Source organism: Manis javanica, chromosome 14, assembly GCF_040802235.1.
Source record: "Manis javanica isolate MJ-LG chromosome 14, MJ_LKY, whole genome shotgun sequence".
NCBI lineage: Eukaryota > Metazoa > Chordata > Mammalia > Pholidota > Manidae > Manis > Manis javanica.
In genome coordinates, this window is record NC_133169.1 from 2,783,598 (window position 1) to 2,799,202 (window position 15,605).

Here is a 15,605-nt window from a genome sequence, read left to right on the forward strand (position 1 = left end):
AACCTCCAGTCAAGCTAGAAACTCTTGACTCTCCAATTCTACTGAGGAAGTTACATTCTCTTGCTTGGAATTTCTAGAGCTTACCGTCGAGGCCCTAGAGGGCCGTTGCCTGTCAAACTCTGCCTGGTCTTTCATTCCCTGAGTTTTGTCTCTTCCTTAGACCCCACGCCTCAGGTTGGATTTTTTCACCACTTAAACATCTTATCTGCGCTCTAGCCTTTTTTTTTTTCTTTTTCTTTTTTCGATGACCCTTCAAAGCTTTTGAACTTAGTCCACTGCTTTTGATCTGAAATTCCCCATTTTTCTCAAAGCTTTCCTTCCTCTTTCATCTCTGTCCCCTTGGCTTGGTCACCAGCTAGTCGGAAGTCACTTCCTCCTGAAGTCATACCTCCTGGCTTCACTGTCCTTATTGTTCCACTAGTTGTTGAGTACCTATGGCTTCGCCAATGAGGCCAGCGAGGTAAGGCACGTTCCTGACCCGACGAGTCTGACGGGGTCACAGCATGAAAATGAACGCTTGTAAAATGATCATGTATGTCTAGAGGAGAATGCTGCCCATAGCGATGGCACAAAGGAGAAGAGACAAATGGACTCATGGGTCAGAAAGGGCCTTGAAGTGGTTCTGAGAGGTGGGAAAGAAGTGAGGAAGAGGCATTCCAGAAATAAGGGGCATCCCTGGCAAAGACCTAGAGGTGTGAACCCATATGTTGCACTTGGAGAAGCTGTAGCTTGTCTGGTTTTCCTGGAGGTTGGTGCTCAAATAGGGGCGCTGCCAGAAGCTAGGCGGAGGCAGACGGAGGAGTACGGCAATAAAGCACCTTAAATGCCTTGCCAGGAATGTTGGGTTTTATTCCTGAGGCTGTGGAGGATGAGTGAAGAGTTTTAAGGAGAGCCGTAACAGACTTAGAAGGATGACCTGAGTTACGGCAAGGAGCACGTACTGCGTGTGGGCAACCACGGGCAGGGAGACTGGACAAGAGACCATTGTGATATGGTCAGCAGACACGAAGACAGCATGAACAGATGGTGTGGTTAAAGGGGAGGGAAGAATATTAACGACGTTAAGAGATCAAGTTGACGTGACTTAGTGGCTGAATGGATATTGGGGGTGAGGGCACGTTTCCGGACAGCCCAACAGATGGACATGGATGCTGTTGAGGCTGATGGAGAAGACGGGGAGGGACAGGTTTGGGAGGTGAGACAGAAAGGCATGACTGTGGTGTGCGATGAGGTCTGGGGTGCAGACATCCCGTGGACACGTTCGTTCTCTTTTGCAGCCATGGCTGAAGGCCTTCAGGTCACAGTGCCTGACAAAAAGAAGGTGGCCATGCTCTTCCAGCCTGCTGTGCTTCGCTGCCACTACACCACGTCTTCCCACCAGCCCGCAGTCGTGCAGTGGAAGTTCAAGTCCTACTGCCAGGATCGCATGGGGGAATCCCTGGGCATGTCCTCCTCCCGGGCCCAGGCTCTCAGCAAAAGAAACCTGGAGTGGGACCCCTACCTGGACTGTTTGGACAGCAGGAGGACTGTTCGAGTGGTGGCCTCGAAACAGGGCTCCACCATCACCCTGGGAGATTTCTACAGGGGCAGAGAGATTACAATCGTGCACGGTAATAATGCCTCTGTTTTGAATCATGGGATCGGGAGGCAGATTAGTTCCATTCTTCCCAGACACAAGGGATGTCAGCCTCTCAGCCTTTCAGCCCGTCAGAACTATGATTTGATGAGAGATGGGCGCATTGAGAAACCTGCAAATTGCTTGATGGGATGGTGAGGAGAGAAAAGGTAGAGGGTGTAATACACAGAGAAGACACAGTGAGGGGCTTTGGAAGGAGTCTTTCTCGAGCCGATCTCTACTCTGAGGAGCTTGTTAGCAGAACTGACCTGAAATAGGTGCCAGAGGACATTCTCAGTCAGATAGATACCTCACACCTTGGCATCAGCTCTGTGGCCCTTCCCCACACACCGAAAGCAGACTTCCTAGGAAGTCCCTCTGCTGGGAGAAGGAGGCGTGTGTCACAGACCCAGGCAGGTGGCGCAGCCCAGGTTCCACGTGGTTTGCACCAGTTCTACCCTTTCTCCTGCCCCCTCAAGCTTTGGACAAGGAATGGTCCTAAGATTCTGATGTGACCTGTTTGACTATTTGAATTTTGAGGAACTCTTGGGGTGTCAGCTCATTTCCAGGAGTCCAGGGTAATTCTGGGATTTATCTGGCTCTCTGGGGCCTCTGTGCCAGCCTAGCTGGTTGAAAGCAGCCTCTAGTCCTGAAACCGGGCTGGAACTAGACCAGTTTCTGGGGGTGCTTTTAGCTCATCCCTTAGGAATGGCTAGTTTTTGTTATTTATTTTAAGTGAAGCAGACATGTTGTCAGCTACCTACCATCCAGGTATAGGAAACCGAACAGTGCAGACAGTCCCCGAGGGGCCCCCTCCTACCCTCCCTGTCCTGTGTTTTCCTTTCAGAAGGCAGTTTTAGGATTGGGTACTTCTTTTTGTGCTAACAGATGCAGATCTTCAAATAGGGAAACTCCTGTGGGGGGACAGCGGCCTCTATTACTGCATCGTCACCACTCCTGATGACCTGGAGGGCAAAAACGAGGAGTCGGTGGAACTGCTGGTACTGGGTAAGTGCGAACCATCCCAGACGCTTGCGCCTTGCGCGCGCCTCCATCTCTCCTCCTTGCAGGGGTCTGCAGTCTATCTTTTGTGCACAGACAAAGTGGTTTTAGAATATGCCCCTCAGGAGCGGCAGCTGTATTTATTACATCTCATTTCCTGGAGGCTCTGGCCTCCTGTTTGGCATTGTCCTGAGTGTTTCTGCTGCTTGTTGTTTTTTTCCCCTCCTTTCCACTTGCACCTTTAACCCTGATTTCTCTGCTCTTATGCTGTCTCTCCTTGTATCTGCTAATTGTCAAAGGAAATGTCAGAGGCCTTTGAAGCAGCGTAGCACCTACTGAGAGATAAGAATTCATGGGTGAGTCAGTATCTCCTGAGATGTCAGGAATCTTTTCCCATTCAGTTTCCTCCACTTACGACAGTCAGTCGCAAGGAAAGATGGCTGTGAACTGGAGAGTTTGATAATGTATTTATTTAAGGTGCGCAAGGAAAAGAGCTACTGGGGAGCGTAAGGGTGTTTAATTGGAAAGCAAATTTCTTAAAACCAAAAAGTGTCTGAGTTGTTCTGGAAGCAACTATATCTAATCCTTATTAATATTAATTTCTTTGTAAATGAAAACTCATTATTTTGACTACTTTTAAACTCTTCATGGATGGGAGGAATGTCAGATGACCTCCTGCATGAAACTGAAAATTGAGCAAATATTTCGTGCTCTGTAAATGTTAGTTGAATGAGGAAATTAGAGCAACACGTATGGAGATTAAGAAAAGAAACTAGAGTAATTGTAGGAGAAAAGTTGAAACACATGAAGCCATTTTTCAAAAGAAGTGACATTGTAGACTCCAAGAATCCTGGTGATAGAAGTTTTGGGGGAATGGTTAAGGGTGTTTTCTTTCTTTTCAAGGAAAGTGAGGTTGAAGGTTAATTTTTACCCTATGTGGGAAACTCAGTGTCCAGGGAGAAAGCGGGATTTGCTGTTCGGGATTTTTAATTTTACTCTTATCATGACTATGTGACCTTGGGAAACCCAACTATTCTGTGGCCTTAATTTTATAGTTTACAAAACGGATTGAGGTAATAATTATTAATAATTAACCCTTAAATTCATAATAACCCTTCTTAGAGGGATGACTTAGTTCAAATACATATTCCTTGGGTCCAATATGAAAGCCTAACTGCTGTGATTTGTAAAAGAATGGGAAACATGACACATTCAAAAGGAAATAAAAAAGGAAAAGGCTTTTATTGGCCTTGTAAAAGAATACAGGGAAGCCTGCTTTGAGAGCGGCTGTGACTCTGTAAATCACAAGGGAATAAAAAGATAAATTTCTGCCTCATCACACAAGTCTAATGGCAGAATTTGAAGGAAACAGTGGCTCATTGTGCCTGCAATTAGCTAATTGTGAACAGAAGTATTTGGCCAGTGCAACCATTTGCAGAGACATAATTGCCTGTGCAGAAAACAGTGGCCAGGTAAAAACCACTTTAAATAATTTGCATTCTGCAAATGCAGGGAAATGAATAGAACGAAAGTCTTGTCATCTGCAAATGTCCAGAAGTATAGGAAGGACATTCCTCTGGATCAGAACATACAAAGTCACAGGCGAAGATGCTACCCTCAGGACAAAAAGAGGTGGGATGAAAATGGTCCCCAGTGACGGGAGGAAAGGTGAAGCTCGGTGTCACCCCAGGAAGAATTGTAAAGGAAAACCGGGAGGCTGCCAATCAACTCATCACAGTAGAAGCAGCGTATCTGCGAGGCACACCGATGCCTGCCAGGGCTCTCGGGGAGGAGAAACGCGTAGTTCTGCCATGTTCCTCGTTACTTAGAAATGCTCAAAGCATGACAGTCTGCTACGTCAACTTCTTGGGGCAACACGTGTTTTGTTACTTATTTAAAGGGTTAGTTTGAAATCTGTGAGAATGTTCTGCATACACAAAGTACTATATTCACTTTCCAAATGCAAAATTCGGAGTCTTCTTTGTCCTAACACCCTTTATAGAATTTTGAAAAATAGTAAGCGTTTGGGTGTTATATCCTGAAGGCCTATTTGTTAAGTATTCTTTTTATGTGAGACCAGGAAGCATCCTGATTTCTGAGGTCAACCTCAAGGGCAGGAAGACCTTAGCGGGAAGATGACTTGGTCTGCACTTTGCTAATTACAGCTTCCTTGAGCCGCTGGTTCAGTCGCTCGATTTTCTGTGAGGAGTGGTTTAAAGAACTGGGAGGATTTGGTCTAGTGAAAGAGGACTTGGAAAAGGCGGCGTGGGAAATCTCCAGAGATCTGGAGTGAAACTGTATAAAGGGGAGATTGGCAACTTACTCTGTATGGCTAAGTAAAACCAGAGCCTAGAACGGAAGTTACAGGGGGGGAGCGAGTCCATCTCAGTATAAAGAAAAAACCGTTAGCAACTGGAGATGTAGAGATGGACGGCTTGTTCTGAGGAGTAGTGGCTTTTAAGTCCTGAAGAAGGTAGGAAATTTCTTCTAAGTTATTATAAATGAAGCACTTATGCATCGGAAAAGGTGTTTAGATTACTTCTGAGCTCTATTTCAACTCTAAAATTCTCAGATTCAAAAGTAGATGAACACGAGTGACATGACTACCTTGATAAATGAGAAAATGACCCTCCCAGGAATTCAGTCCTCATGACAGAGATCAAAGGGTTTACAGGTCGGTCACAAGAACATGCAGGCGCTGCTCATTCACAACGAAGCCCGAGGGGATGGGGTCTTTTACAGCAGGTCACGGTTAAACGGACTGATTCCACAAGAGTGAGAAGAAACTATGGGGGCAGCTTGAAGGGTTGAAACTTAAGCTCTTCTTGGAGATGATCACGAAATGGGGAGCAGGAAACTGGTTGGAATTTCAGGTGGTCAGTGAGCGAGGAAAGATGAATCAAAGGGATAAATTAGAGGTAGGATTCAGTTTGCTCATTATACTCATAGAGGGGAAGATAGAAAAGTTAGTGGTGCGAGATTGTGACGTGTCTTTTATATCAGACTGAGAGGTTGGGACTTCATTGATAACTTTGGGGAGCCAATGAAGAAATCTTAACAGAGGAATGAAGTTAGATCTCAGGGTCAAAACAATACTCAGCAGCAGGGTTGACAGTGCATTTGACAGGAGCGAGAACAGAGGACGTGCCGCAGGGCTGGAAGAGTGAGAGATTCCAAAGTGACTGAGCAGAGACGACATAGAAATGTTTCTGAGATGCAAGTGATGGATCCTGGTGACTAATGTGTACCAGGAAATGGGAGAGAGCAGCAAGTCCAAAGGCCACCACGATTTCTAGCTAGCTAGACAGCCGCTGTTCTGTCACCTAAGAGAGGACGCAGGTTGGGAGGCAGAAGGAGTTTTGCTCTTGACATGTTGAATATGAGAGGCCTGTGGGACACCAAGGAGAGATTGTCTTGCTGACAGTTAGAACTGTAGATGTGCAACTCAGCGGAGAAGTGCGGGTCGGAGATAAAAGATTTGAGAATCATGAGTGATGGTCAGAACCGGGAAAGAATAGGTGAGTTACCCAGGAAAACTGTATAAAGTGCAAAGGGCCAAGGACAGAACCTACTGGTCTACATTCTAGTTTTACCTCGTCTGAGTGGTGACGTTGTACCGAGCGTGTACTCGTTGATTTTCCCCCACACACTGGAAGCATCTCACGGGCACCAGACCCCGAGCTCTTCAGAGGCAAGGACCAGTTCTCTGTCTTCATATCTCCAATGCCTACCAGGGTGTCTAGAATAAATAAATTCGAGTGAATTTTTGTTAATGGTAAAGAGGCAGAATCTGTAACTAATACTTAACTTTGTGCCTCTTAAATATTAGTGCTGAGTATGTAGTTGTTGGCTTATATAAAAAAGTGTCAGTTCAATAAACGTCTACAGTCTCACATGAGATAACATGTTTAATCTCATTTGTCCCACTTCTGTGGATTTGGATTATTGCTAGTGATAGATCCACCGGGGACTGTGGGGGAGAGCTACGGAAGTACACTCTGGCTAACGTGAGCAGGAAAAGAATTCGCTGGAAGGATCTCAAAATTGAAAAGAAGGTTGGAAAATCAGTCCCTGAGGAGGATAGTATCTCAGGGTAACACTTGTTAGCTTCTGTAAAAACACCCCTAAGTCTCAGTGACCTGCCACAACAGAGCTGAGCGCCTCATCTTGCTGTAGTCAGATGTGGGTCAGGAGGCGCTCCCGGTAGCTCCCTTCCAGATGGCGGTGCAGGGAGCTCGCCTTCCGGGTTGTTTGACTTCGCTGGATCAGAGACCTCTGCACCCAGCTGCATAGAGAGGGCCGCGTGCGCCTTCCCAGGGGCCAGGTCTGGCAGTGACCTGGGTCACTTCTGATGTTATTTTGGATGTGCCCAGGAAGAAAGTAGAAATGTTTTCATGAACATAGCCGGAGATGCCCTGGGTCTGTGTAACAAGAATTAGCAGTCAACATCTTTAGGGCTCCATAGCCAGAAAAGATCAGCTCAGATGTTTTTTTCTGATCTTGCATTTTTCCCACTCATTCTCAGGAGAGAGAGTCCAGCTGGCCCAGTTTGGACAGTGTCCACGGCTCAGCCTTGAGAGCGCAGGGGTTCTTGGTAGCTAGTCCATCAAGATGGACAAGAATGAATTCCCCAAGGGAAATGGGGCTCTGCTGCCAAATGGATAAATGGAGTGAAGTGCCCCAAAACGCCTTCGGGTGTTGTTGGTAAGCGTCCAGCAGTATGATGCCAGTACTGTGTCTGTTTCCAGTATTATGTGCACTGATGAGAATTTGTGGTTCACAGAATCTTCTTGTAATAACCTTGTACAGTAGGGGAGTGGGCATTTTCTACATTTTCCAAATTAATGTTCAGGTTTATAAGTATTGTCCCCTTGAAAAAGTAATGTCAGTGATCAAACCCACACTTTGATGCCCTGCCTCATCTCTTCCCATGACACCTCATCTATATTAAGGAGCTAGAGAAGCCCCTGTGCATAAGCCATGCTTAAAGAAAAATGGGGCTGAGGCCATGGGTAATCATTTTTACTTGTCCCAGATTTGCTGTTACATTTCATTTGATTTCTTAGTGGAACTGCCTATACCCACTGACCTGGGCCTTCATTTCAAAGGCGTGGGTGTTCGTATCTAGACTGCAGCCTTCCCACTGCGCGTGACCCACCTCTCCTTTCCCCGTACAGCTGGACCATCGACAAAATCCATGCTTCTTTCAGAGGTTTCAGAAATAGCCAAAGACAAGAGATTCAGAGAAATGGGAGGACAACTGCTGATCCCACATTAAACACAAAAACTCTACTGAACATTCTTTAATCTTTTTTGGATGATTCAGAAGGCAAAGTCATTCTGTAGTTGGAAATGTACACAGTGTTTTGGGTGCTTTGAGATGATAGTGACAGGTACCTTAGAAATATTTAGACAGGCATTGGGGATCGTAGGACCAAACCCGTAGATAGGCACAGAATGGGGGTGTCCATAAATCTGCCGCCCTGAGATGACACATTGGTCTGGGATCAGTGGCGAGGACAGGATGTTTATAACCTGGCACCATGCCACTGTTGGGATAGGAATAAAGTGCCTTAGGCAGCTCCTGCTGGCAGAAAAAGGACCTCATCATTCAGGAAGGCTCAAGCAGGCAAGTTATTATTTTAGAATCTAAAAGCAGCTCACCTTGTTCTTCTTTCCATGCACAAAATGAGGGCCTGACCTCTTCTTTCTGATGTCCCATATGTGGTAGCTTGTTTTTTAAGGGCCTTCAGATAGGAAAGGAGGATAAGGGGCTGGTGGAAATATGGGTGGAGGAACCCGTCTGCCTCGGGGCCAAGAACAGAGTAAGAGGAGATGAGCCAAGCGGTGTCCGGATCAGAGCCCAGGAAGGGTTTGCTGGTGGTAAACAACGATTTTTTGGAAATTATGGTTGGTTGGGGAAAAGTTATAGAAATTCCCAGTCTGATAGATAAGCTTCCAGCATGCAACAGGCTCTCTTGTTTGGGACATTAAGATAAATAAGATGGTTTTCTGAGTCCTTTTAAAATAAAGGTTTTGAGCTTATTTAAAAGATCCACAGATTGCAGAATTAACACTGTATAGGGTGCTGTCTCAGCTACAGGTCTCTGATTCTGTTTTAATATTGTTTCTGTTTTGGGAAAAAAATGATATATGTTTACTGTAAACATTCCAAGCAGAAGAGAAAAGTGCAATAGAAGAAAATGTCTCCTAGAATCGCACCCTTCAGAGCTGACTGTTGTGTTCTTCAGGGCCCTTGATTGCGAGGCGTAGACCCTCAAAGGGGCTTAGGGCAACTCTTTGGCTTAGGTCACGGATAAGTCCAAGGATATTCCTGCTTCAAACATGGCTGCGTCCCATTCGTGTTCAGATTGTGTCTTAAAGACTCTCTCTCCTCTGTGCTGCCTTTATTCTCAGGCAGGCTCTCTCCACCTGGGGCTGAGGTGGCCGCACAGGCCCAGGCTTCCACTGTCTTTCACGCCGGCCATCCTGCCTTGTCTCTGTAGCCGCCGCGCAGGTCCTGTGGAGGGGGGAGGTGTCAGGGGGAGAGGAAGGGAGTCCCGTCCCAGCCCCAACAGAATCACGTGAATTAAAGGGAGAAAGGGAAAAGCAGTAGCTTCCTAAAGGGAAATCAAGAGTTGTTTCCAAATGAAGAAGGCGAGCAAACACAAACACTGCTGATGTTTTGTGGAATTCATCCCTTTCTGCCTCATTATAGGCCGAGGGCAAGGCAGTCCCAGGACAGAAGTAGGTCTGCACCCAGTGGGTCCTTGTGAGGAGGCGCTAAGCTGGGATGGGTTTTTCCCGGTGAAGGTAATGCTGCCAAATTACCTTTGTTTTCCTGTCCTGCTTCTGTTTTCCCTTCCATCTCTGTGACTTACCCAGAAACACAGCGTATATTACCCAGGCAAGGGGTGGAAGAACAGGCATGAATGGATTTTTTTTTTTTAACTCAAGTTATTCACAACCCTGTGCCTGAAATTGTTATTCTGGTCTAAAATAAACCTTTCTGCCCATTAGTATTAAAAAGCCATTAAGAACATAATAAGAACTCTGGGACTTCTGGGGAGGGGCATCTCAGAACTGCGATTGACTTCAGGCATTTCTGAGGCGGCGGGTGTGTGGCGGGGCAGAAATGCCCTGGCATTCATTCACCTGCGTGTCAGCGCAGCCCCATCCTCAGTGCCTCCGCACCCCCGCACCGACTCATTCTGGTGTTTGGAAGGGCTACTTGTTGCCAAGGCTCCCCTGCCCCTTCTCTTCCTCTTTGCCAGCCCCAGTCCCGCGCCGCTAACCGTGGAGATTTGCCGATTAAAAGGGCTTCAGCTCCCAGAGTTCCCATGGCAACAGCCGCCTTGGCGGTCTTTGTTGCCTGCGAAAACTTTGATCTCTGAGACTGGCTGCTGCTGTTTCTCTGGAAGATTTACAAACAGAAGGAGGGGGAAAAGGAACTGGGAGAAGGCAGAAAAAGTTTGCTCCTGGCGGAAGGGAGAGAATTAATTACAGAGCCACACACTCTGGCCATGAAATCTGGGGGTTATTCCTGGACATCTTCCGATTCAGGCTGTGCCCACGTTGTTTGTAGACTCAAGTATGCCTCAGGTATCTTGGCCCCACACCAAGGACATCACTTGGAGTTGATGTGGTTAGGAGGCCAGAACCCACTCCATCCTCAGTGACTATGCAACGCCCTGAGTTCCAGGAGAGCCGACATGACCTGCAGCTCCTGTGAAAGGAGGCAGCGAACTAACGAGGAGCCGGCTGTTCAGGCCTCATTCCTCCCAGCCTTCCCCGGGCCCGGCCTCTTCTGCCTGGAGCTCACCCGCATGCCTCTGTGGGTCTCCATTTTGAGAGGGACCAGAAAAACTGCTGAAGAGGGGGGAAGGAAAAGCCCGACAGAGGAGCCAAGCCCCAGCTGGAGTCTGATTCTGGTGGACAGCCGTCGGTGACACGCGTTCTTGGAGGGGCAGGGCTGTGGCTGCCCCAGACACTGGGTGTCATGCCTTGTACTCCTGGCAAGAAGCCTCTGGTGGCCTCCACACCTCTCCACCACATACTCACAACCTTGCTCTCTGACAGGCACCATGGAACGGAGTCAGTTCTGCTTCAAGTATGATTTATATTTAAATATTTAAATTGAACTAGTCTTTTGTTTTTTGTATACTATTTGTTTTTATGTACCCTGAGCATAGTGAGGCTACAAAATAAGTGGCACTGTCTTGTCCCTATAAAAATTACTTTTTGGTAAAGATAAATATTATGGTTCTGAATTAGAGAACAATATAATAAAAAAAATTAAACTGCTTTTAATACTAAATATCTAGGCTATTGATACTCCCCCCGGGAGACATTTGGCAATGTCTGGAAACACTTTTGGCTGTCACAGCCCACGAGGACACCGCTGACACCGTACAGTGTGCAGCACAGCCCTCCTCCACCCCGCAGGGACCTGGCCCCATGTGTCAGGGTGCAGAACCCTGACCCGGACCACAGGCCAGCCTGGATACTGTGTAAGGTCCACGGTGAGGAGCGTGGGCTTGGGGTCCAATGTTCCCAGACTCACTGCAGCAGCATGACCTTGAGCCTCAGTTTCCTCGCTTGTAAAAACAGGGAGGGGCAATAAAAGCTACAAGAACTACTGTGAGGATTAAATGCGAGGTACTCACAGCTCTGTAAAAGCTAGTTCCCTTCTCCCACCCCTCCCATCCCCCACATCTCATCGCCAGTGTGTCTCGTCCCTAATCTGAGGGAACTCTCTGTAGGGTATTCTGCCTTCTGGGGCTCCTGCTAGAGAGCCCGATTTTCCTTTAGTCCGTTCCATAGGCAGAGGCTTTCATGAGCCGTCTGTGAATTGGCAATCCTATACTAATAGATTCGTGTTTCCCTGACATCTGTGTCGTGCCTGGCCACCGGCGACCCTCGTCAGTCCTGTGGGTGTCTTCCTGCCAGTGGATTTCCTGGACGTCATGTTACCTTTGTTTATTAGCATCCCAGCAGGCTGCTCTGGGTTGCTAGATTTTTTATTGTTGCTGGAAGCCCCCATTTCTCGGTGGCTGGCCCTCAGTTAATTACAGGGTGTTACTGTCTAAACTAAATGTAAGGGTTGAGTCACACAAGCCATTCCGTGGAGTCTGGAGGGGCTTGGGGGACACCTAAGACATGGAACAGGATCTGGATGGGCCTGGAAAGACTTTAAGATGGGGCAATTTTATGATTTATTGTCTGAACTGGGATACTCTTGAGAGTGAAAAGGGGAGACTTTTAATAACTGAGGTCAAGACGTTATTTTAATAATTGTGTCAAGACAGTGGGCATAAACTGGAACTGCGTGGGCAAACTGGGGTAATGGTTGCCCCATCTTTAGAGATGACGGTTCTTCCACTGAAAAGAACAGAAGATCCAGAGGAGCTGGGGGCAAATTAGTGTCCCCTGCTGAGCCCTTGCTGTGAGCTGGCATTGTATTTGTGGGGAGCTGGGGACGTGCCATGTCCATCCGTTTACTACAACCAAGCAAAGAGGGTGGTGTGCCTACTGACTGCTCACTGACAATTTGTGCCAACATTTCCAGAGGGTGCAGGACGTGCCTGGGTTGTTGGAAGACAGACAGGTCTTGAAGGCACGGCTGGCCCTTCCCCAGCCCCCAGCCCCAGCCGCACCTGCTCCTCTGCTCACCCGCCCGCCTCACTATTTTTGCTTCTTGTTGCTCATCACCGTGGGAGGAAAGTGGCCCTTATTAGTGCGCATTCCTGAGGCCGTTGCCATGGAGACAAGGGCGCTGCTCTGAAGCCCTGGACCCGCCGCCCCACCGGGGCCGGTGGTGGGGGATCTGCTTAGCCCTGGGAAGAAAAGGGCGGCCTTTGGAGAGCTGGTCAGCAGACAGTCGCTCCTTTCTCCTCCAAAGCCAGCTGCCCCATTCAAGCACGTAGTCAGCCATTCACGCAGGGCAGTGCCTCCTATGGTGCTCTGGAAACCGCGCGGTGGGCCAGCCCTGCACACCGAGAGCGGGCTGGCGGGAGGGCAGGGCGGGATCGCGCCAGGCTGTGGCTGTCAGCCCTCCGGGCCTCTGGTGATTAAGGAAAGTCGCCTTACTCGGTATCTTTGTATCCAAGGCGCCTGTGCCAGCCTGATGGATGGAGCACAGGTTGCTCAGGAAATCACACCCTGCACCAAGAAAGTCAATTTCCTCCTTCCATTACATCCCACCCGCCACTTCATTTTGGAGTTAGAGCTAGCTTCTGTGTTTGGTCTCAGGCCAAGCTGAGCATGTTTTATTCCTGATAATGCTTTGCATCTCTGCACTCTCTTGAAGGTAGGGAATGGATCACAGGGCACTTTGCAAAGACAGAGTACCTTGCAGTCATTTTCATTACTGTTTGTTTGTAGCAGCATGGTGAATGCCTTTTAATTAGCTCACACTGTGTTATGCCATGTTCAGTAATCACTTTCTGGTTGCATCTTTAAAAAGTGCCGAAATTTTTAACCATCTCCAACATTCCCAGTATCCAAGAATTATACTTTAATTATGTAAGTAGATGCGTAATGCCACAAACACAAACTTCATGGTTGCACACTGCAAATACTAGGAGACTAGGAAGCAGCTGCTGTACATTTCTAAATTACGGAAAAGCAAAGCTTGAGGGGACAAAATATTGGAAAAAGGGGTGTGTAGACCCAGGTTCTACTCCTGGCTTGATAATTAGTAAGCTGGGTGACTTTGGGTAAGATTCTTAACCTCTCTGAGTCTTAGGTTCCAAAAACATGGAGTGGGTTATAGATTAAATGACCTCAAATATCCTCTCTAGCTAAAAAAAAATCTGATTCTTGAATTCTCTGTGAATAGGAGTCAGCGCCTCAGGCCAAGTTTCTAATAACTGCCAAAAAGCCTGAAGCATTTATTAATGTTTAATTGCAGATGGTCCAATACTAGTTATTTTGTGGAGAGAACTCAATGTCAGAATTACTCACTATAATTTAAAGTGAACCAAATGTAAAAGACACAAAAAGATAGACCCATGAAGTGCTTAAATATATATTTTATAAATACATACAAAAGAAAGGGAGGCTATATCCACATTTGTGCTGGATAATCATAAACTATATTTACCGGGTGCATGGTTACCATGGGAATGTAGACTAAAAACAGGGATGTGTGTGCCCTTGGGAAAGCTCCAATCTCTTTGGGATTCCAAATAGCCACAGAAACTTTACACTTAAGAGGGCCAGAGAAAGGCATCTGTTCCCCTCAGACTTAGGAGAGAAACACTTTGGAGAGCTAGGAGCAGAGAGAACAGGGATGTATTCAGTATATCCCTGAAAATGAGTCTAGGGCATCTAGGAGAGCTTGGAAGTGGGATGAAGGCCAGATGTGCATGAAACAGAGGGAGACGAAGGGGACGACAAGGGGTGCAGGAAGGCATTCTAGATTGTCCCAAGCGGCTTTGTGTGGTGTATTGCCAACCCTGAACAGAGCTCCAAGTGAGTGAGTTCAAAGAGACGCATGGAGATAATGATGCTGTCAGTAGTGGTGACATAAGGATGAAAGAAGTACGGTTTGCCCTCCTTGTCAAAAGTCCCAGTGCATTAGATAAGGTGTCTGTTGTCATCAAGGAACGGAGTGGCAGATCTAGGGTCTGAAAACCAGTCTCTCCTGAATCTGGAACTTCTGTGCCTTCCACTGCACTTGAAAGGTTTGGGTCAACCATCAGAGCTTGGATTTAAGTTTGAAGAGTAGAGATAAGGAGAATTCTTTGGCTAAATTTGTATAGACATTGTATTTCTCTGTAATGGCTGCCTTAAAAAAAAACCTGGCTTGGTGGTTTTCAACTGGTGGGGTGTGAGGTGGGGTGGTGCTCCCATCTCCCTGGATAGCAAGCTGGCATTTGGGGATGTTCCGTTGGCTAGAGGATGCCCTGTGGCATTGAGCCCCGAGTCCGGGACTGCTGAACATTCCCTGGCACACAGAAGGGTGCTGAATGAATGAATGACTGCTCCATAATCTTAGTAGAAGCCTATTTCCACCTGGGATGGGTAAAAGGCACTCTCACGGCCAGTGAATCTGAAGTCCAGCATACCACATGATGGGACCTTGCTCCTGGGAACACCTGGAGGTCCTGACAGGCAAGGCACCTCCTCGCACTGGGCCCGAGGGATGCCAGGCACTGAGCACAGACCCTGCTCCGGGGGCGTTGCTGTCCTGCTGCTAGAAGCGCAGGCGAAAGAATCACAGGGCAGAGAGAAACGTGCACTGACGGGGGTGTGGGTGCCCTTTGGGAGCCGGGAGGATGCGTGCTCAGCTCTGTCGGAATGCAGTTCCCAGTCCTGCGGACTGAGTGGGTGGTTGGATTTGAACAAAGCTGGACATCCAGGTGTGAGCTGGTTATCTTAGTAATGAAGGTAAGCAAACCTGCCTGGGGGGCCTGGCCTATCAAACCAATAGTGTTAGAACCTTGGGGAAATGTCACCAGGATGTGGTTTGTTGTGAATGTGCAAAAATAATGCCACGAGTGGAAGGAGAAGAGAAGTAGGAAAGCAGGCCAGACCTGTGTCTCCGGGGAAGGGCCTCATGGCCAGGTGCAACCTGATGTCAAAGATGCAAAAGAGGCTGATAAAAACATCGGGTTCAGCAGGAAGAAAGTCCTTTGACCTTAGTAAGTCTTGGGACACAGAGGCACATAACTAAAACCGGCCTTGTCCCACACTGTCAGGCAGGCCTCACAGACCATGCATGTGAGGGTCTCAGGGTAGATATCAAGTCTTTCGCCTCTCTGTGTTCCCCCCCTGGCACTACACACATTTCTTTGTTGACCGAATGAATAGTGAATGAATGAAGTGAAGACATTCTAGAAGTGGGCTCGTCCTCAGAAATATGGACAAAAATTTCAGTAGGAGGTAACTTCAAGGCGTCAGGAGCAGAAACAGCTGAAATAGGGAATTAAATAGGTAAGATAAGCAAGTTGTTTTATTCACAATGCATGTTTCCGCCCTGATC

The 15,605-nt window shown here is 47.5% G+C and overlaps 1 protein-coding gene across 4 annotated transcripts in view; it reads left to right on the forward strand.

Annotated features, from left to right (window-relative positions):
- Positions 1-15,605, forward strand: part of ILDR2 (immunoglobulin like domain containing receptor 2) — a 54,843-nt gene that overhangs the window by 14,411 nt on the left and 24,827 nt on the right. For all 4 annotated transcript variants that reach the window (XM_037023958.2, XM_073221203.1, XM_073221202.1 and 1 more), the window contains 2 exons: positions 1,278-1,610; positions 2,504-2,623. In XM_037023958.2, coding sequence (XP_036879853.1) covers positions 1,278-1,610; positions 2,504-2,623 — 453 coding nt within the window. The remainder of the gene's footprint in view (positions 1-1,277; positions 1,611-2,503; positions 2,624-15,605) is intronic.